Consider the following 22,712-nt stretch of genomic DNA (forward strand, 5'->3'; position numbering starts at 1 on the left):
AAGTTACAGTGTAAAACCCTAATTCCAGCAAAAACCTAAAATTCCAGTGTAAAACCCTAATTCCATAGAAAACATTAATTCCAGTGGAAAACCCTAATTCCAGTAAAACCCCTAATTCCAGTGAAAACCCCTATTTTCAGTGAAAATTCCACTGAAAACCCTAATTTCAGTGAAAACCCCAAATTCCAGTGAAAACCCCAAATTCCAGTGAAAACCCTAATTCCAGTGTAAAACCATAATTCCAGAGAAAAGCCTAATTACAGTAAAAGCCCTCATTCTACTGAAAAACCCTAATTCCAGAGAAAAGCCTAATTCCAGTAAAAACCCCAAATTCCAGTGAAAACCCTAATTCCCCTGAAAAACCCCAAATTCCAGTAAAAACCCTAATTCCAGTGTAAAACCCTAATTCCATAGAAAACCCCTTTGCAGCTCCAGCGGGAGGAAAATCCCCCGGAAGCTGAACCTCCCCATTCCCAGGGATCATTCCCACCGCTTTGGATCTTCCCAACCCATTGCCAGGGAAGAGAATAATTAAGAGCTTAATGAACCCGCCGGTCGCTATTCCCAAAATCCCGACAGGCTGGAGCATCCCGTGACGGAAAAAACTCCAGGAAAACCGGGAATATTTCGCCGGAAGTTCCATATTATTTTTTTTTAGAGCAAAGCACCAAAAAATCCCCGAGTTCGTTGTGCCGGAGTAAAGGTTGTCCCGAGTTTTTTGGGAAAAGAGGAATGAAGAACGACTTGGGTGGCCGAGGGGAGCGACCTGTGCCAGCGGAATTCCTGGAATTCCCCCCCTGTCACCCCCCAAGGATGTGATTCCCGATGTCCAGAGGGAATCCGAGCGAAACCACTTTGGTCCTGGCGCCGGGCACGGAAGCTCCCGGGGGTTCCTTCAGGGATTTATGGATATGGAGGAGATTCCCCTTCTCCAGGATGGACAATCCCAGCTCTTCCAGCCTCTCCTGCTCCAATCCCTTCATCCAATCCCAGCTCTTCCAGCCTCTCCTGCTCCAATCCCTTCATCCAATCCCTTCATCCGGCTCTTCCTTGGATTCTCTTCCTCTCTCCCGGACTGGGAAGCTCAAACCAGGCCCAGAACTCCAGGTGGGACTTATCCAAGTGGAAGGATTCCGTAGGGATGGAATGCCAAGACGATCCTAAACCGCGTGGCCCGAGCCACTGGGACAGATCCGAAGCCAGGTGGGAAAATTCCTGCACTAAACAGGGAAAAGAAAAAAAAGAGCAGGGAGAGGGGTTAAAGCTGCAAATCCGGGATTCCTGGAGGTGTCCCATGAGGTTTTGGGTGTCCCGCCGCTGGAATTCCACGTCCACGAATCCCCCAGTTCACGAATTTATTAAACTTCATGGAATATCGATTCCCGCCGAATCCCAAAACTTTCCTGGACTCGGGGCAGGAAATCCAAAAGTGGTTTTTTGGTTTTTTTTGGTTTCTTTTCCCATTTCTGCCCTTGGAATTCCGGTGTTTGGCACCGAACTTGGAAGCGGACGTGGAAAAAAAAACAACGGGATGGGAAGTGCTCAAGAGTCAAGTGGAAACCCCGAATCCCGCACGGAGTTTGCCGAAGGGAGGGAGCGGCAGGTGCTCCGTCCTTCTCCCAGTTTTCTTCTTCCAGGAATGTCTGATTTTAAAGGATATTTTCAGCTCGAGACGCCCGAGGGATGGCAGGAAAAAAGTGCTGGATGAGGGAAGTGCAGATAATTGAGGGATTTAGAGGGAAAACCCCTCCTCCTGATCCATCTCAACCGGCTCCCGCCCGGTTTTCCCACTCCCCCGAATCCAGGCGAGGATGTTTTCAGGGAAGGGGAGGCTGTGGATTCCTTGTGCTCCCCGAAAACCTGAGGGTGAATCCCGGTGCTTTGGTTGCTGCTGGTCCTCGGCTTCGGAGGGACGGGAGAAAAGGAGGGCGGGAAGGGAAAAGGGCGGGATGGGAACGCGCGGAACGAGACGGGATCCGGGCGTCGATAATTCCAAAGTCCAGCTGTGCCCACGGGATAAAGCCTGGATTTCCCAAACCTGTGGATAGCGGGATACCCGGAGAGGTAAGAAGAGGCTCCCAAGTGCAGCTTGTTGCGTCCAGACTCGGCTGTTCCCGAGGGGCCGGGAAGCGATCCCGGATTCCCGAGGCCGCTCCGGGTCACTTGTACAGGGCCATTTTCCGGCTCTGGAACAGGTACATGTAGGCGTCACAGAAGAGCCTTTTGGCCACTCCATCCATATCCCGGGGCTGCTCCAGGGCCAGCCCGGCCAAGGGCAATTCCAGGTATTTGGCGACCTCCGGGCACAGCGTCACGGCGGGAATGTTGAAGCCGCTTTCGCCACCTACGGCAGGGAAAAGGAGGGAAGGCCCGGCTCAGATCCCAAGGGATGAGCTCCTGCAGCTCCAGGAGACACCTGGAGGCCAAAAGCGCTGGAAGAGGTTGGATGAGGGGAGAACATCCACATTCCAGAGCCTAAAGGGGCTCCGGGAGAGCTGGAGAGGGAATTGGGATGAGGGATGGAGGGACAGCACACAGGGAATGGCTTCCCACTGCCAGAGGGTTGGATGGGATGTTGGGAAGGAATTCTTCCCTGGGAAGGTGGGGAGGGGCTGGAATGGAATTCCCAGAGAAGCTGTGGCTGCCCCATCCCTGGAAGTGTCCAAGGCCAGGTTGGAGCAACCTGGGATAGTGGGAGGAGTCCCTGCCCATGGAAACGGGGGTTGGACTTCCTTGACCTTCGAAATTCCCTTCCAACCCAAAGCATTCCATGATAAGAACAAAGTGGGAAGGACAGGAGAATAATCCATGCCCAGCTGGGACTGGGTTTAAATCCCTGTGTTTGAACGTAGCCAGAGGATGGAAGCACCTGGAAGAACTCTCACCATGGCTTGGCCATGGATGGAATCTCCTGGAAGAATTCCCACTTTGGCTTGGCCACACTCTTCTCTGGAATCTAATTCAATGGAAGCAAGATCCAGAGAGAGACTAAACTGAACAGGGAATTTCAGAGGGAAAATGTGGACTTGTCTGAACATATCCAGAGATGGAAGCTCCTGGAAGAACTCCCACCTTGGCTTGGCCCTATTTTTTTCTGGAGTCTAATTCAATGGAAGAAAGATCCAGAGAGAGACTAAACTGGGCAGGGAATTTCAGAGGAAAAATGTGGACTTGTCTGAACGTATCCAGAGGATGGAAGCTCCTGGAAGAACTCCCACCTTGGCCTGGCCATGGATGGAAGAACCTGGAAGAACTCCCACCTTGGCCTGGCCATGGATGGAAGCTCTTGGAAGAACTCCTGCCTTGGCTTGGCCATACTTTTTTCTGGAATCTAATTCAATGGAAGCAAGATCCAGAGAGAGACTAAACAGAACATGGAATTTCAGAGGGAAAACATGGACTTGTCTGAACGTATCCAGAGATGGAAGCACCTGGAAGAACTCCCACCCTGGCCTGGCCATGGATGGAAGCTCTTGGAAGAATTCCCACTTTGGCTTGGCCATACTTTTTTCTGGAATCTAATTCAATGGAAGCAAGATCCAAAGAGAGACTAAGCTGGACAGGGAATTTCAGAGGGAAAACATGGACTTGTCTGAACATATCCAGAGATGGAAGCACCTGGAAGAACTCCCACCTTGGCCTGGCCATGGATGGAAGAACCTGGAAGAACTCCCACCTTGGCTTGGCCCTATTTTTTTCTGGAGTCTAATTCAGTGGAAGCAAGATCCAGAGCGAGACTCAGCTGGGCAGGGAATTCCAGAGGGAAAGGGTGTGCTGAGCAGGTCCCGGGAGCTTCCGGAATGCCGGCGCTCACCGTGCCGGTCGGCCATGCTGTCGAAGAACATCCAGTGCTCCTTCCCGGGGCCGTACTTGACGAAGGCCACGTAGTGACTGGTCTCGATGCAGAGCACGGCGAAGAGCTCCAGCTTCTCCCGAGGGATCGGCTGCCTCCGCCGGGAATTCCACCGCTGGAATTCCTCCGGGACGTGCAGCCGCGCCGGTTTGTGCGCCTTGCGTCGGTGATGGGAGTGAACCTGAGGGAGGGGATGGGAATGATCCTGAGGGAGGGGATGGGAATGATCCTGAGGGAAGGGATGGGAATGATCCTGAGGGGATGGGAATGATCCTGAGGGAAGGAATGGGAATGATCCTGAGGGGGTGGGAATGATCCTGAGGGAAGGAATGGGAATGATCCTGAGGGGGTGGGAATGATCCTGAGGGGATGGGAATGATCCGGACGGAAGGGATGGGAATGATCCTGAGGAAGGGGATGGGAATGATCCTGAGGGAGGGGATGGGAATGACCCTGAGGGGATGGGAGTGATCCTGAGGGAGGGGATGGGAATGATCCTGAGGGAGGGGATGAGAATGATCCTGAGGGAAGGGATGGGAATGATCCTGAGGGAAGGGATGGGAATGATCCTGAGGGGATGGGAATGATCCTGAGGGAGGGGATGGGAATGATCCTGAGGGAAGGGATGGGAATGATCCTGAGGGGATGGGAATGATCCTGAGGGAGGGGATGGGAATGATCCTGAGGGAGGGGATGGGAATGATCCTGAGGGAGGGATGGGAATGATCCTGAGGGAGGGATGGGAATGATCCTGAGGGAGGGGATGGGAATGAACCTGAGGGAAGGGATGGGAATGAACCTGAGGGAGGGATGGGAATGAACCTGAGGGAGGGATGGGAATGATCCTGAGGGAGGGGATGGGAATGAACCTGAGGGGGGGGCCGGGAATGATCCTGAAGGTGGGGATGGGAATGAACCTGAGGGAGGGGATGGGAATGATCCTGAGGGAGGGGATTGGAATGATCCTGAGGGAAGGGATGGGAATGATCCTGAGGGAAGGGATGGGAATGATCCTGAGGGAGGGGATGGGAATGAACCTGAGGGGATGGGAATGAACCTGAGGGAGGGGATGGGAATGATCCTGAGGGGATGGGAGTGAACCTGAGGGAGGTGATGGGAATGATCCTGAGGGGATGGGAATGATCCTGAGGGGATGGGAATGATCCGGACGGAAGGGATGGGAATGATCCGGACGGAAGGGATGGGAATGATCCTGAGGAAGGGGATGGGAATGATCCTGAGGGAGGGGATGGGAATGACCCTGAGGGAGGGGATGGGAATGACCCTGAGGGGATGGGAGTGATCCTGAGGGAGGGGATGGGAATGATCCTGAGGGAGGTGATGGGAATGATCCTGAGGGAAGGGATGGGAATGATCCTGAGGGGATGGGAATGATCCTGAGGGAGGGGATGGGAATGATCCTGAGGGAGGGGATGGGAATGATCCTGAGGGGATGGGAATGATCCTGAGGGAGGGGAATGATCCTGAGGGAGGGATGGGAATGAACCTGAGGGAGGGGATGGGAATGATCCTGAGGGAGAGGATGGGAATGATCCTGAGGGAGGGGATGGGAATGATCCTGAGGGAGGGGATGGGAATGATCCTGAAGGAAGGGATGGGAATGATCCTGAGGGAGGGGATGGGAATGAACCTGAGGGAGGGGATGGGAATGAACCTGAGGGAGGGGATGGGAATGAACCTGAGGGAGAGGATGGGAATGAACCTGAGGGAAGGGATGGGAACGATCCTGAGGGAGGGGATGGGAACGATCCTGAGGGAGGGGATGGGAATGATCCTGAAGGAAGGGATGGGAATGAACCTCAGGGAGGGGATGGGAAATGATCCTGAGGGAGGGGATGGGAATGATCCTGAGGGAGGGGACAGGTTGGGATTGACCCTGTGAGAGGGGACAGGGGTCAGATTCCCAGTTTATTCCCAAATTCTCTGACTCCTGTGTTCCCTGGATGTCTGGGAATGCTGTTGTGGCAACAGCCTGGCAGGAAGAAGCTGAAACTGGAGTCTGTCACCCTCCAAAAAGGTTTGGGAATCCTCATGGTGAGGGATCAGCACCCAGTTTGTGCAGGATTAGGGGCTTTCATGGAACAGGTTAGGATTTGTGCTTTTTTTATGGAATAGGTTGTCCGGAGAAGCTGTGGATGTGAAGCTGAAATGTCCAAGGCCAGGCTGGACAGGGCTTGGAGCAACCTGGGATAGTGGAAGGTGTCCCTGCCCATGGCAGGGGGTTGGAATTCCATGATAATTAAGCTCCCTCCCAACCTGAACCATTCCATGATTTTATGATTCCATGATTCTTTAGGCTCTGTGTGAGCAGAGAGTTCAGCACCCTGTGGGAATGACTCCGTGCCCAACATCCAGGGAAATTTTGGGAGGGTTCAACCTCATGCCGAGAGTGGATTCCTGGGGAGCATCCAAGGAAAAATACCTGTCTGGAGCAGGAGCTGCAGAACTGCTTCAGGCCCGTGGCTGCGAACACCTGGTCCTGGAAACATTCCAAACATTCCAGGGTGGCAACGTCTCCACACAGGCAGCATTCCCTGGGACCTGCAGGGACAACAGAGGCTGGAGCTTCCCCAGATCCCCCCCGAAATCCAGCTTGTCCCGCCAAAACCGTGGGGGATTCTTCCTCGGGGAAGGAGAAGGATCCCACCCTGATCCCAAGAACTCCCGGCCCGTCATTCCCAACTCACTGTCCAGCAGCAGGTCTGTGATGTCCAGCTCCAAGGAAGGGATGATTTTGCTGAACATTTTGTATTCCTTCCCAAAACGGGGCATTTGGATAATGAAGCAGGATGGGATCTGGGGAAAGGAAAGGGGGAAAGAAAGGGAAAAGGGAGTCTGAAAAGCCAAAGCTCGGAGGTTCTGCTCTAAATTTGGGAATGAAGACTTCCCGCCGCGGCTTCTCGCGGGATAAAAGGGAAACGGGGAAAGCCGAGCCCTTTTTCCCAAGTCAGGCTTGGATTCGGTGTTGGATGTGGGACCTAGAAGGTATTTTGGGAAGCAGAGGGAAGGGCCTCACCTCCACCAGCTTCAGATCCGAGGACAGGAAGGAACGTTCCACCAACTGCTGCACGTTGGGAACCACCAGATCCTCCTGCTTATCCAGGAAGATCTGGTAGCAGTAACAATCCTGCTCCTGCCCTCCTGACCTGCAGGGAACAGTCGGGGGATGGCTGAGGTGGTGCCGTGGGAGGATTCTCCCTGAGGATTCTCCCGCCGGAGCTTCCGGGCTCCAGGCACCGGGGGCGGTTTGGTGCCACACCCAGCCCTTTTTCCACGTGGAAATCCCACGTTTGTGCCATGGGAATGGGGGGATAAGTAGGACTTTCAGCCTTGTTGTCCCCCCTGTAGCACCAAATCCTGCTCCCGTGGGTAAAATTCCTGGATATAAATATAAAAAAAAATCCTGGGAGCGGCTTTTAAGCCCCACAATCCAACGGCTGCTCCGGTGGGAGATCCATTGATATCCCCATCACTGAGCTGTTCCAGGAGAGCTCCCACAAGGCCTCCATCCAGCAGGGGAGGGATTTCCTCGGGATAACCCCCTGCAGGGGAGCTGCAGCACAGAGGCCCCCTTTGTGCTCGGCCTTTTCCCGGCGTTCCCGGATCCACAAAGGAGAGCGGAGATCCAACAATCCCCTTCTGTTACTTTTGGCTTCCTCTAGCCCCTCATCCCCTTTGTGGGAGTCCTGGGATGGCATCCATGGGCTCTGGGATGGGAGCCAGCTCGGCAGCCTGGATGCATCCCAGATTTAGCCAAAGGCTGTTGGATCCTGCTGGCTCTGCCCTCAAACCCCTTCTCAGCTCTCCCCGAGGGTGGGACGAGGCTTTTTATCCCGATTTTCTGAAGGCAGCGCCTTCCAGGGAGAGCTCAGAAGTGTTTTTTTTCCTGGCTGGGAAGATCCCAACAAGCAGGATCACAGGGGACAGCAGAAGGAGCTGCCCGGAACTCAGAGCTGTGCTTCCAAAAAGCTCCGTGGAAAGGGAAAAGTGACCCTCAAACCCAGGGAATGTGAGGTGGAAAACCTGGGAATTGCATCCCTCAGCTGTGGAAACCTACTGGAGTTTCAAGAGTGGCTCCATTCCCAGGATCTGCTGCATTATGAGGTTGAGGAATTCCTCGGGATCTGGAAAGGGGAGGGAAAAGGGATGGGAGCCAAAAGCTGCCAGGGAAACACGAGCCAACATTCCATGAACCTGGAATTTCATTTTTTAGGTGAGGGGGCAATGAGGATAAAGGCCGAGAGCACTTGGATAAGGTACAAATCCCAAGGGGAGCACGGAAAAGGCAAACCAGCCTTTGGATGCTGCACTTTCATGGAATCCTGGAATGGTTTGGGTGGGAAGGAACCATAAAGATCATCCAGTTCCAACCCCCTTCCATAGGCAGGGACACCTCCCACTATCCCAGGTTGCTCCAACCTGGCCTTGGACACTTCCAGGGATGGGGCAGCCACAGCTTCTCTGGGAATTCCAGCCCAGCCCCTCTCCACCCTCCCAGGGAAGAATTCCTTCCCAATATCCCACCTAACCCTGCCCTCTGTCTGTTTAATCCCATTCCCTGTGTGCTGTCCCTCCATCCCTCATCCCAATTCTCTCTCCAGCTCTCCCGGAGCCCCTTTAGGGTCTGGAAGGGGCTCAATGGATACGGAAAGTTTTAAAAGCCGAAAACATTTTCCGTGTGAATTTTGCCATAAATCACCGGCTCCTTAAAGCACATTCCCGGGAAAAGCCCAAAATTCAGCGGTCGGCTGGTGCCTGGATGAGGCAAAACACAGGGAAGCAGCCCTGGAGAAGCTCCAGAGGGAGCTCCTGACCTTTCTCAGCGTTGGTGAAGCTGGAACATTGGCCCTTGTCCGTGAGCTGCTCCCGGAGGTGCATCACGCTGCTGGCCCGGACAAATCCAGTCCTGGAACGACAACCGGCTCCGGGTGATCCCTCCGGGGCATTTCAATCATGGAATGGGTTGGGTGGGAAGGGAATTTAAAGGTCATTTTGTTTAACCTGCAGGGATGCCACCCACTATCCCAGGTTGCTCCAAGTTGCATCCCTTGGGCGCTTCCAGGGATGGGGCAGCCACGGCTTCTCTGGGAATTCTATTCCGGCTGCTCACCACCCTCATAGGGAAGAATTCCTTCCCAGTATCCCACCTAACCCTGCCCTCTGGCAGTTTGAAGCCACTCCCCCTTGTCCTGTCCCTCCATCCCTCATCCCAATTCTCTCTCCAGCTCTCCAGGAGCCCCTTTAGGCTCTGGAAGGTGGATGGTCTCCCGTCATCCAGCCTGGAATTCTTTGGGATCAATTGCTGATGAAGGCAAAGCTTCATCAACTCCAGGATTCCACCCAGAGGTGGTTGGAACCCCAGGAATCCCTGTTTTTTTCTTTCCCTGGGATGTGCAGCTCCCAAGGTTTCTCCAGAGCGGGAGAATCTCATGGAAGGGGCTGGGACAGCCTCACATCCCAGGGAAAGGAACAACTGGAAGAACCATCATGGAATGGTTTGGGTTGGGAGGGATTGTTGAATTCCAACCCCCTGTCCTGGGCAGGGACACTTCCAGGACACTATCCCAGGTTGCTCCAAGCCCTGTCCAACCTGGCCTTGGGCACTTCCAAGGATGGGGCAGCCACGGCTTCTCTGGGAATTCTATTCCAGCTGCTCACCACCCTCATAGGGAAGAATTCCTTCCCAGTATCCCACCTAACCCTGCCCTCTGGCAGTTTAAAGCCACTCCCCCTTGTCCTGTCCCTCCATCCCTCGTCCAAATTCCCTCTCCAGCTCTCCGGGAGCCCCTTTAGGCTCTGGAAGGTGGATGGTCTCCCCTCATCCAGCCTGGAATTCTTTGGGATCAATTGCTGATGAAGGCAAAGCTTCATCAACTCCAGGATTCCACCCAGAGGTGGCTGGAACCCCAGGAATCCCTGTTTTTCCCTTTCCCTGGGAAGTGCAGCTCCCAAGGTTTCTCCAGAGCGGGAGACTCTCGTGGAAGGAGCTGGGACAGCCTCACATCCCAGGGAAAGGAACAACTGGAAGAACCATCACAGGATCATGGAATGGTTTGGGTTGGGAGGGATTGTTGAATTCCAACCCCCTGTCCTGGGCAGGGACACCTCCCACGATCCCAGGTTGCTCCAACCTGGCCTTGGACACTTCCAGGGATGGGGCAGCCACAGCTTTTCTGGGAATTCCATCCCAGCCCCTCCCCACCCTCCCAGGGAGGAATTTCTTCCCAATATCCCACCTAAACCTACTCTCTGGCAGTGGGAAACCATTCCCTGTTCTCCTGTGGGACGTGGCTGGCAGGAAAATCCCTTTCCCTCGGCGCCAGCTCCCACCTCCAGGGCCAGCAGAGAAGGAACGAAGGCAGACAGAAAACTCCCGGCATTCCCAGAGACTCACCTCCGGAGGGGATTCACGATCTCATCCCGCAGAATTCCCTGCACATTCCTGTCATTCAGTGGGAAGGGCATGAAGAGCATGGAGTCCAGCACGGACGTGCAGGAGAAGAGGCTGTGGAAAGAGTGGGGATGGGTTTAATCCCGACGGATTGGGAGCAACGGCCGGACCCCAAAATGCAGGTGGATGGCGACAGTCGATGGCTGGGATGCTCAAGATTCCATGCATGGAATGACAGGGAGGTGAGGGACAGCACAGCTGGGTCAATGGACACTGGGAGACAGCAAGGGAAGAGCTCAGGGAGAAGGGAATTCCTACTTGGCAGCCAAAACTCAGGGAAAGGCCCCCAGGGAGTCTTTTCCTCTCCAAACAGCCCAGCTGGGACCTCCCGGGTGGGTTCTTGGGAAGTGATTCCAGCCACAACTTCCGGGGACAGAGCCAGCACGGTCCGAGTCCGGAAAACCGGGAGCTCTCAGCACCCTGGAGGACAAGACACACGGGAACGGGGAGGGGGGTTCCTCAGGGCTGGAGAGCCTTCCAGGGTTGGGAATGAGCTGGAAAAGCAGCCTCGGGGCTCTGTCTCCGCGGTTTTATCCCACCGACGTGGAAATCCAGGGAAGTGCTGTGATTTAGGGATTAAAACCCCGCTCAGGGAAGCCATTTCCTCACCTGAAGAGAGCTGCATCCATGTAGCAGGAGTTGCAGTGGCCTTGGATGCCCTTCATCCGGCCCCGCAGGACGCGCACGGCCGCCTCATTCCGGAGGGGAGGAAAACTCTCCGGAGGAGCCCGGGGAAGAACTTCCCGTTCTCCTGCAAGGAAAACAAATCCCTTGGAGTCCCCAGATCCTCAGAAGCAGCTCAGCTCTTCCCTGATTCCCCCCTCCACAAGTCTTAAGCTGAGCCTAAGACTCCAAGGTGGTTGCTCAGTCTGGGTTTTCCCGGTTTCCCGAATCGCTTACGATCTCTCACGCCGGTGGGGATGTTCCCTACGGAATTCTTTTAGGTTGGGAAAGACCTCTAAGACCTTTGGAGTCCCACCCTGAAGCCAGCAGTGCCAGGGGTGTGGTGGGACACAGATGCCACCAGAAACCAGGACTCAAAGCAGGTGAAGGACCTCCCTTCTCCACGGGGAGTCTTCCCGGTTTTCCCGCTTCCCGGAGGACTCACCGTATTCCAGGGGGGAGGGGTGGGCGTCGGGAAGGCTCTGGAAGCGCCGGTCGGGCTGGCAGGAGTTGAGCCTCACGAAGAGGCCGCGTTTTGGGGCGCAGTGGAAGTAGGACTTGCCCAACCACTCGCCCCCGGTGACCCCCTTGTCTTCATCCTGGAGAAGACATCCAGGAATGGCAGGATTTATGGGATCACGGAGTTGGAAAAGAGCTCTGAGAGCTCCCACCACCACTAAACTGTGTCCCCCCCAAAGGGCCACATCCACAGGGATGGGAAATCCCTCCAGAGGAATGGGGATCCCACCCCTGCCCGGGGCAGCCCCTTCCAGTGCTTTACAGCCCTTTCCAGGAAGGAATTTTCCCAATATCCCGCCTAAACCTCCCCTGGCGCAACTTGAGGCCGTTCCCTCTCGTCCTGTCCCGCGTTCCCCGGGAGCAGAGCCCGATCCCACCCAGTTCCACCTTCCTGTCCCCTTGGATCCCCCCTGATCCCCCTTTTCTCCAGGATGAGCCCCCCCAGCTGCTCCAAACCCTTCCCAACTCCATCCCCTTCCCGGGACGCGCTCCCAGCCCCTGGATGTACCCGGAGATTCCAAACCTGCCCCTCACCAGTTCCACTCCCGCCATTTTCTCCTTAATCTGGGGCAGGAATCCCAACCAGCGGATGATTCCCGACACTTGGCTCCCCTTGTCCAAGGCGATCTGGACCATGGAGTTCACTTCCAGGGGGGAATTCCCACCTTCGCCCTCCTCGCCGCTCTCGCTCGTCTCCGCTTTCCTTGGATTTGGGGGTCCCAAACTCACGTCGGAGTCGAAGGACGGAAACAAACCTGGCGGACGACACAAAACACCGGGTGAGGCGGGAATTCCATCCCAAACGGATGGAACCTCTGGATCTCACCCAACTGCAGGCCTATTTTGGATTCCGGGCCACACAGACGAGCACAAGGTGTAATTCCCAGCGGATGACCAAGCTGGTCCGACAGGATGACAGGGAATCAGAGAATCAGAGAATCAGCTGGGTTGGAAGGGACCTCCCAGATCATCAAATCCAACCCTTGATCCAACCCCGCTGTGGTTCCCAGCCCATGGCACTGATGCCACATCCAGGGATGGAGAATCCCCCACTTCCCTGGGCAGCCCATTCCAATGGCTGATTATCCTCTCTGGAAAGAAATTCTCCCTAATATCCAACCTAAACCTCCCCTGGCACAGCTGAAGACCGAGCCCTCTTGTCTTGCTGATCGTTGCCTGGGAAAAGAGACCAACCCCCACCTGGCTCCCCCCTCCTGTCAGGGAGTTGCAGAGAGTGAGGAGGTCTCCCCTGAGCCTCTTCCTCTCCAGGCTGAGCCCCCCCAGCTCCCTCAGCCTCTCCTCATGGCAATTGTGCTCCAGACCCTTCCCCAGCCTCGTTGCTCTTCTCTGCACCTGCTCCAACCCCTCCATGTCCTTCCTGAGCTGAGGGCCCAGAACTGGACACAGCACTCCAGGTGAGGCCTCACCAGTGCTGAGTCCAGGGGCAGAATCACTTCCTTGGACCTGTTGGCCACACTCTTCCTGATCCAGGCCAGGATCCATTGGCCTTCTTGGCCACCTGGGCACACTCTGGCTCCTGTTCAGCTTCCTGCCCATCCCAAATCCCAGCTCCCTTCCTGCCTGGCTGCTCTCCAGCCACTCTGTCCCAGCCTGGAGCTGCCGGGGGTTGTTGTGGCCAAAGTGCAGGACCCGGCACTTGGCCTTGTTGAACCTCATCCCGTTGGAATCAGCCCATGGATCCAGCCTGGCCAGATCCCTCTGCAGAGCCCTCCTGCCTTCCAGCAGATCAACACTCCCCCCCAGCTTGGTGTCATCTGCAAATTTGCTGATGGTTCACTCGATTTCTTCATCCAGATCATCGATAAAGACATTAAACAGGACTGGGCCCAGCACTGATCCCTGGGGACACCACTGGTGACCGGATCCCAACTGGATGCAGCTCCATTCCCACCACTGATCCTTGGGGACACCACTGGTGACCGGATCCCAACTGGATGCAGCTCCATCCCCACCACTCTGGGCCCAGCCCTGATCCCTGGGGACACCACTGGTGATGGATCCCAACTGGATGCAGCTCCATCCCCACCACTCTCTGGGCCATCAGCCAGTTCCCAACCCAGCCCAGAGTGCCCCCATCCAAGCCTTTTCCGGGATTATCCCATGGGAGATAATCCCAAGGCTTTGCCGAAGTCCAGACACATCCACACCTTCCCCTCATCCCCCAGGTGGGTCACAAAAGGAGCTCGGGTTGGTCCGACAGGTCCTGCCCTTCCTAAACCCATCCCGGCTGGATCTGATCCTTGGATGTCCCCGTTCCCTGTTTCCCGGCCTCGGAGCGAATCCAGCCCTTCCCAAACTCCTGGAATGGCAGCAGGGGGTTCTTCCCGAATTTTTCTGCCTTTACCGAGACGAATCAGCGAAAATTCCAATGATTTTTGGAGAGATCCCACCGATTCCTTGCCTTTCCCAACGACTCCTACCGGAGCTTTTCCCACCGGGATGAAGTTCCCGCTGCATCTCCCACTAAATTAAAGCCTCTTCCCGGAGGGAAAACTCTTCTTCCCAGGATTCACCCGAAGAATTCCGCCTGGAACTTGGGGATTTTTCCCTAAATCCCAATCGGCTCAGCTTTGATTGGATTTTCAGACCCCGCGGAGAGGGAATAAATCCCAAATTCCCTCCCTGGAATTCCCACAGGGCGTCACCTACTCGGCAAACTCTCCTTCACCACAGAATCCATCGGGATTTCCCGGAAAATATCTGTCGTTCCTTCTTCTTCCTGAAAGGAGAGGAAGGAAAAAAACGCTGGAATAAGAGGGAATTCTGGAATTTCTTTTTTTTTAAGATTTTTTTCAGAGGTTTTTTTTTTTCCCCCATTGGAAAATTCAAAAATCTGAATTTTAAACCAGAAAATCCCAATTTAAACCAGAAAATCCCAATTTAAACCAGAAAATCTGAATTTTAAACCGGAAAGTTTGAATTTTAAACCAGAAAATCTGAATTTTAAACCTGAAAATTTGAAGTTTAAACTGGAAAAAATCTGAATTTTAAACTGGAAAATCCAAATTTTAAACTGGAAAGTCTTAATTTCAAACTGGAAAATCTGAATTTTAAACCAGAAAATCTGAATTTTAAACCAGAAAATCCGAAGTTTAAACTGGAAAAATCTGAATTTTAAACCAGAAAATCCGAAGTTTAAACTGGAAAAATCTGAATTTTAAACTGGAAAATTCAAATTTTAAACTGGAAAATCTGAATTTTAAACTGGAAAATTTGAATTTTGAACTGGAAAATCTTAATTTTAAACTGGAAAAATCTGAATTTTAAACTGGAAAATGTGGATTTTAAACCAGAAAATCTGAATTTTAAACTGAAAAATTTGAATTTTAACCCAGAAAATCCGAATTTTAAACCAGAAAATCTGAATTTTAAACTAAAAAAATCTGAATTTTAAACCTGAAAATTTGAATTTTAAACCGGAAAATTTGAAGTTTAAACTGAAAAATCTTAATTTTTAACTGGAAAATTCAAATTTTAAACTAGAAAATCTGAATTTTAAACTGGAAAATCCAAATTTTAAACTGGAAAATCTGAAGTTTAAACCAGAAAATCCAAATTTTACACAGGAAAATCTGAATTTTAAACTGGAAAATCTGAAAATCTGAATTTTAAACCGGGAAAATCTGAATTTTAAACCAGAAAATCTGAATTTTAAACCGGAAAAATCTGAAACTTAAACAAGAAAATCTGAAATTTAAACCGGAAAATTTGAATTTTAAACTGGAAAATCTTAGTTTTAAACTGGAAAAATCTGAAGTTTAAACTGGAAAATTTGAATTTTAACCCAGAAAATCCGAATTTTAAACCAGAAAATCTGAATTTTAAACCGGAAAATCCAAATTTTAAACTGGAAAATTCAAATTTTAAACTGAAAAATTTGAAATTTAAACCGGAAAATCTGAATTTTAAACCGGAAAATCTGAATTTTAAACCGGTTTAAAATCTGACTTTTAAAATTGAAAATCTGAATTTTAAACTGAAAAATCTGAATTTTATACCAGAAAATCCAAATTTAAACCAGAAAATCTGAATTTTAAACCGGAAAATTTGAATTTTAAACTGGAAAAATCTGAATTTTAAACTGGAAAATTCAAATTTTAAACTGGCAAATCCAAATTTTAAACTGGCAAATCTGAAGTTTAAACTGGAAAATCTGAATTTTAAACTGGAAAATCTGAAAATCTGAATTTTAAACCGGGAAAATCTGAATTTTAAAATTGGAAATCTGAATTTTAAACTGAAAAGTCTGAATTTTAAACCAGAAAATATGAATTTTAAACCAGAAAATCCAAAATTTAAACTGGAAAATCCAAATTTTAAACTAGAAAATCTGAAATTTAAACTGGAAAAATCTGAATTTTAAACTGGAAAAATCTAAATTTTAAACCGGAACATCTGAATTTTAAACCGGAATTTTTGAAATTTAAACTGGAAAAATCTGAATTTTAAACCGGAAAAATCCGAATTTTAAACTGGAAAAATCTGAATTTGAAACTGGAAAATTCAAATTTTAAACTGGAAAATGTGAATTTTAAACTGGAAAATGTGAATTTCAAACCGAAAAAATCCGAATTTTAAACCGGAAAATCCAAATTTTAAAAATTCCCCCCTGGCCCCGCTCCCAAAAAAAAAAAAACACCTGGAAAAGCCGCTCCTACCGGACAAACCCTGACGAACCACTGGCTCCCTTCCCGGTAAACGGCCATGGCGACGCCCTTGGTCGGGATCTCATCCACGTAAAAGCTGACGGCGTCTCCCACTTTTACGGGAAGCGCCTCTTCCTCGGCCTCCTTGGGCTTCCCATTCCCGGAATTCTTGCCCGCGCCGGGATCGAACTGGATCTTGCTGAAGGGCAGGAAGATCCCGCAGTTCTTCCGGCACTGGAAGAACTCGGTGCCATGGTAGGAGCCGTCGCTGCGCCCGCGGTTTTCCCCCTCGCCCTGGAAAATAGGACGGGAAGGGATGGCACACACACAGAAATATCATGGAAAAATAAGGAATTTCCTTGGAAGGGAGATCCCACAGTTCCTCCGGCACTGGAAGACCTCGGTGCCGTGATGGGATCCATCGTATATCCCTGTTTTCCCCCCTCTCCCTGGAAATGGAAAGAGATGTCACACTCAAAAATATCATGGAAAAACAAGGAATTTCCTTGGAAGGGAGATCCCACAGTTCCTCGGGAGGAAGATCCCACAGTTCCTCTGCCACTGGAAGAACTCGGTGCCGTGATGGGATCCGTCACTTCTCCCTGTTTTCCCCCTTTCCCTGGAAAACAGGCCAAAAAAAGATGTCACACACACAGAAATATCATGGAAAAATAGGGAATTTCCTTGGAAGGAGATCCCACAGTTCCTCGGCAGGGAGATCCCACAGTTCCTTCGGCATTGGAAGAACTCAGTGCCGTGATGGGATCTGCTGCTTCTCCCTGTTTTCCTCCCCTCTCCCTGGAAATGGAAAGAGATGTCACACCCAAAAATATGATGGAAAAACAAGGAATTTCCTTGGCAGGAAGATCCCACAGTTCCTCCGGCACTGGAAGAACTCAGTGCCATGATGGGATCCATCGCTTTTCCCTGTTTTCCCCCTTTCCCTGGAAACAGAAAAGGATGTCACAGACACACAGATATGATGGAAAAATAAGGAATTTCCTTGGAAGGGAGATCCCACAGTTCCTCCCACACTGGAAGAACTCGGTGCCGTGATGGGATCTGCTGCTTCTCCCTGTTTTCCCCCTTTCCCTGGAAACTGAAAGGGATGTTACACACAAAAATATGATGGAAAAACAGGGAATTTCCTTGGCAGGAAGATCTCACAGTTCCTCCTGCACTGGAAGAACTCGGTGCCATGATGGGATCTGCTGCTTCTCCCTGTTTTCCCCCTTTCCCTGGAAACAGAAAGGGATGTCACACACACAGATATGATGGAAAACCAGGGAATTTCCTTGGCAAAATAAACCATCCCACAGTTCCTCCGGCACTGGAAGAACTCAGTGCTGTGATGGGATCTGCTGCTTCTCCCTGTTTTCCTCCCCTCTCCCTGGAAATGGAAAGAGATGTCACACCCAAAAATATGATGGAAAAACAGGGCATTTCCTTGGCAGGAAGATCCCACAGTTCCTCCTGCACTGGAAGAACTCAGTGCCGTGATGGGATCTGCTGCTTCTCCCTGTTTTCCTCCCCTCTCCCTGGAAATGGAAAGAGATGTCACACCCAAAAATATGATGGAAAAACAGGGAATTTCCTTGGCAGGAAGATCCCACAGTTCCTCCTGCACTGGAAGAATTTGGTGCTGTGATGGGATCGGCTGCTTCTCCCTGTTTTCCCCTTTTCCCTGGAAACAGAAAGGCATGCCACACCCAAAAATATGATGGAAAACCAGGGAATTTCCTTGGCAAAATAAACCATCCCACAGTTCCTCTGGCACAGGAAAAACTCGGTGCTGTGATGGGATCTGCTTTTCCCCCTTTCCCTGGAAAACAGGCCAAAAAAAGATGTCACGCACACAGAAATATCGTGGAAAAATAAGGAATTTCCTTGGAAGGGAGATCCCACAGTTCCTCCTGCACTGGAAAAACTCAGTGCTGTGATGGGATCTGTTGCTTATCCCTGTTTTCCCCCTTTCCCTGGAAATGGAAAGGGATGACACAGCCAAAAATATGATGGAAAAATAAGGAATTTCCTTGGAAGGGAGATCCCACAGTTCCTCCGGCACTGGAAGAACTCAGTGCCGTGATGGGATCCATCGTTTATCCCTGTTTTCCCCCCTCTCCCTGGAAACAGAAAGGGATGTTACACACACAGATATGATGGAAAAATAAGGAATTTCCTTGGAAGGGAGATCCCGCAGTTCCTCCCACACTGGAAGAACTCGGTGCCATGATGGGATCTGTTGTTTCTCCCTGTTTTCCCCCTTTCCTTGGAAACAAGGAGGGATGTCACACACTCAAAAATATCATGGAAAACCAAGGAATTTCCTTGGAAGGAGATCCCACAGTTCCTCCTGTACTGGAAGAACTCGGTGCCATGATGGGATCCGTCGCTTCTCCCTGTTTTCCCCTTTTCCCTGGAAACAGAAAGGGATGTCACACCCAAAACCATCCCGGAAAAACCAGGAACTTTCCTTCCTGGCCACATTACCTGCAATTCCACCCCGAAGAACACCGGGGCCAGCACGGCCAAGCTGGGCTTGTAGATGCTCCCGACGTACCGGATCACGCCCGGGAAGAACTTCCGGTCGACCTCCACCATCACATTCCGGCCGGGAGCGGCTCCCAGCGCCGCTTCCAAGCTCAGCCTTTCCAGGAAGAAGCTCAGGCGTTCCTTGGGGCTGCCGATGGCCAGCAGGAACCCGGCGGCTTCTTCCCGCAGGGGCTGCAGGATCCCGACGTTGACGGTGACGCCGGAGCCGTCGTCCAGCACGACGACCTTCAGGAAGCACGTGGGGGGCCCGGCCTCGGAAAAATTCCGGAGGTAGCTGCGCTCGCTGCAGAAGCACATGGTGCCAGCCTGGAAGTATTTGCTTCCGTAGGCACAGTCTTCCGTCAGGATGTAAAAGCAATTCCCGGACGACGACGCCGGAGGCGGGAGGTTGGTCATGGCAGCGCTTCCCTGGGGGTGGGAGAAACTGGGAGTCAACTTCCGGAATTCTGGAGGGAACCGGGTCGGGAGGAACTGGGAGGTCGCGGAGATGAAGAGACGTCGCGGGTGTTGGAGCAGAATTCCAGAAGGATCCGGGTCGGGAGAGGTCCCAGCCCTGAGTTTGGAGTTCAAAGCCTCGCCCGGTTGGGTCGGAGCGGCTCCGACGCCGGAGATCCCAAATCCTCCCTGCTCCCTTTTCCCAGTGTTTAATCACCCCCCTGAGGATCCAGAATTCCACCCAACCAGTTTTTCCATGGTCCTGCTCGTCCCAGTTTCCTCCCGACCTCTCACTGGGCATCCATGGGAAAAAAATCCAGCTCTTCCTTCTCTCCTAAACCCTCCCGGGAAGAGAAGCAGGAAATCATGGAATGGGTTGGGAGGGACTTTAAGGATCATCTAATTCCAACTCCTGCCCCGGGCAGGGACACCTTGAACTAGTCCAGGTTGTTCCAAGCTCCATCCAGCCTGGAATCCAGCCTGGAACAGGAAGAATTCCAGGGATGAGGTGTCTCCCACAGCTCATCCGACCAGTTCAGCCGGAACGACCTCATTAAATTCCAGGTTTTCTTTCCTTGCTTACAAGAAGGAGGCAAAGGATAAATTCTGCCTTGGAAAATTCCTTGGGAAGGGGATTCCTGGTCTGTCCCTCCAACTCTTCTGTTTGTGTTACAGCTCATGAATATTCATAAAACCCCACACAAATATTTTGAATATTCATGATATTCAAATCAGATGCAAAGCATCTCCCGAGGTACCAAATCCGCATCTTCCAGGATAAATATAGGAAAAGAAACACAAATGTTTGGGATCATGAGGAGATTTTTTTTTGGTGCTTGTTTTCCAGGGAAATTCTTGGGAGTGAGATTTGACTCCCAGAATTCCAGTAGCTAAAACCTGGCAATAAAAAAATCTGGGAGTTAAATTCAGTTGCTGGAATCCCATCAGTGAAAATCTGGGAGTTAAATTCAATTATTGGAATTCCACTGGTTAAATTCTGGGAGTTAAATTCCAATAGTTCAATTCAGTAGGTAGAATTCCAGGAGTTAAATTCAACAGGTGGAATTCCAGGAGTTAAAATCTGGGAGTAAAATTCAACTACTGGAATTCCACTGGTTAAAACCTGGAAGTAAAAACCTGGGATTTAAATTCAACTGCTGGAATTCCACTGGTTAAAATCTGGGAGTAAAAATCTGGGAGTTAAATTCAACTACTGGAATTTTCCACTGGTTAAATTCCAGGAGTTAAATCCCACTGGTAGAATTCCAGGAGTTCAATTCAACTGGTGGAATTCCAGGAGTTAAAACCTGGGAGTAAAAACCTGGGAGTTAAACTCAATTATTGGAATTCCACTGTTTAAAACCTGGGAGTTAAATTCAACCTCCAAAATTCCAGTGGTTGAAATTTGGGAGTTAAATTCCAGGAGTTAAATTCAACAGGTGGAATTCCAGGAGTTAAAACCTGGGAGTAAAAACCTGGGAGTTAAATTCAACTACAAGACTTCCAGTAGTTAAATTCAACCATTTTATTAATTAAAACCCAAGAACAAACCACTTTTTTCCTCATTAAAAAAAAAAAAAACAACAAAATTAAATTATTTTCCTCGTCAAACCTCCAAAATAAATGATTTTTCTCACCAAAACTCAGGAATAAACTACTTTCCTCCTCAGAAACCACTGAAATAAACTCTTTTCCTCATGAAAAGCAGAAAAATAAACACTTTTTTATCACGAAAACCACAAAAATACACTATTTTCCTCATCAAAACCTAAGAACAAATCGCGTTCTTCGCTAAAAAAACCCCAAGAACAATTTCTTTTCCGCACCAAAACCCAGGAATAAACCACGTTTCTCACCAAAAAAGAAACAAGAATAAACGATTTTATTCCTCAAAACCCAAGAATAAACTACTTTACTCCTCAAAACCCAACAATAAACTATTTCACTCCTTAAAACCCAACAACAAACCGTTTTCCTTATGCAAAAAAAAACCCAAAATACGCGATTTTCCTCACCAAACCCCCCCAAAATACACAATTTTCCTCACCAAACCCCCCCAAAATAAACCGTTTTCCTCACGAAACCACAGGAATAACCCCTTTTTCCCCCTGGAACACTGTATTTGTGGGATATTCATCCCAGAATATCCCAAGTTTCGCCCGCTTTAGGGAGATAAAACCGGTTTTAAGTCTCTGAGCGGGGATTAGACTCGACCCCCCCTCATTCCCCCGCTCTCACCGTCGCCGCTCCGGCCCCGGCGCTTCCGCGTCCGGGCGCGCGCGCGGCCCGGCAGCCAATGGGAAGCGGCGGGAGGGGGTGGTCGGCCAATGGGAGAGAGGGGGCGTGGCCAGGGGGGGAAAGGGGCGGGGTTTGGCGGCGGGTCCCGCCCCCTGCTGAGCGGAGGGGGGGGGGGAAGGAGGCGGAGGCGTGAGGGGGGGCGGGAACGGGATGTTCCTATGGATCCGAATCCTATGGATCCGAATTCCTATGGATCCGAGGGTGTTCCTACGGATGCGGATCCTGTGGATCCGAATTCCTATGGATCCGTGGGTGTCCCTGTGGCTCCGAATTCCTAGGAAGCTGTGGGTGTCCCCGTGGATCCGAATTCTATGGATCTGAATTCCTATGGATCCGTGGGTGCTCCTATGGATCCGGATCCTGTGGCTCCGAATTCCTATGGATCCGTGGGTGTTCCTATGGATCCGTGGGTGTCCCTGTGGCGCCGAATTCTAGGGGTCTGAATTCCTATGGCTCCGTGGGTTTTCCTGTGGATCCGAATTCCTGTGGATCTATGGGTGTCCCCATGGAGCTGTGGGTGTCCTTACGGACCTGTGCCCCTATGGATCCAAATTCCCGTGGATCTGTGTGTGTCCCAATGGATCGAAATTCCCGCGGATCTGTGTGTGTCCCCACGGAGCTGTGTGTGTCCCCATGGAGCTGTGGGTGTCTCCATGTCCCCATGGATCTGTGTGTCCCCCCATGGTCCCGTGTCCCCTTGTCCCTATGGATCCGTGGGTGTCCCCATGGCCCCATATGTGTCCCCATGTCCCCACGGCCCTGTGTCCCCAGAGCCTTCTGTCCCAATGTCCCCACATCCCCCAATCCTGTGTCCCCAGACTCCACGTCCCCTGTCCCCATGGCCCTTAGTCCTGTGTCCCCTTGCCCTCTGTCCCCATGGCCCTTGTGTCCCCCTGGCCCTGTGCCCTCTGTCCCATGTCCCCTGTGTCCCATGTCCCCTGTGTCCCCCTGGCCCTGTGCCCTCTGTCCCATGTCCCCTGTGTCCCATGTCCCCTGTGTCCCCCTGCCCCTGTGCCCTCTGTCCCATGTCCTGTGTCCCCTGTGCCCTCTGTCCCATGTCCCCTGTGTCCCATGTCCCCTGTGTCCCCTGGCCCTGTGCCCTCTGTCCCATGTCCCCTGTGTCCCCCTGGCCCTGTGCCTTCTGTCCCATGTCCCGTGTCCCCTGTGCCCTCTGTCCCATGTCCCCTGTGTCTTCCTGGCCCTGTGCCCTCTGTCCCATGTCCCCTGTGTCCCGTGTCCCCTGCCTGAGTGT

General features: G+C 51.5%; 1 protein-coding gene across 1 annotated transcript; it reads right to left on the minus strand.

Annotated features, from left to right (window-relative positions):
- Positions 1-623: 623 nt before the first annotated feature.
- LOC135404156 (ubiquitin carboxyl-terminal hydrolase CYLD-like) lies at positions 624-21,447 on the minus strand. The gene is made up of 15 exons (XM_064638810.1): positions 21,401-21,447; positions 18,665-19,135; positions 16,187-16,468; positions 14,178-14,247; positions 12,042-12,262; positions 11,434-11,587; positions 10,935-11,076; positions 10,269-10,379; positions 8,689-8,780; positions 7,932-7,998; positions 6,891-7,020; positions 6,562-6,670; positions 6,297-6,415; positions 3,815-4,034; positions 624-2,344 (listed from the first exon to the last, which is right to left on the minus strand). Exons 2-15 carry the CDS (start codon positions 19,121-19,123, stop codon positions 2,160-2,162), a joined length of 2,361 nt encoding a protein of 786 aa, XP_064494880.1. The 5' UTR covers positions 19,124-19,135; positions 21,401-21,447; the 3' UTR covers positions 624-2,159.
- Positions 21,448-22,712: the final 1,265 nt, after the last annotated feature.

This window comes from Pseudopipra pipra, chromosome 1, assembly GCF_036250125.1.
Source record: "Pseudopipra pipra isolate bDixPip1 chromosome 1, bDixPip1.hap1, whole genome shotgun sequence".
Classification (NCBI taxonomy): domain Eukaryota; kingdom Metazoa; phylum Chordata; class Aves; order Passeriformes; family Pipridae; genus Pseudopipra; species Pseudopipra pipra.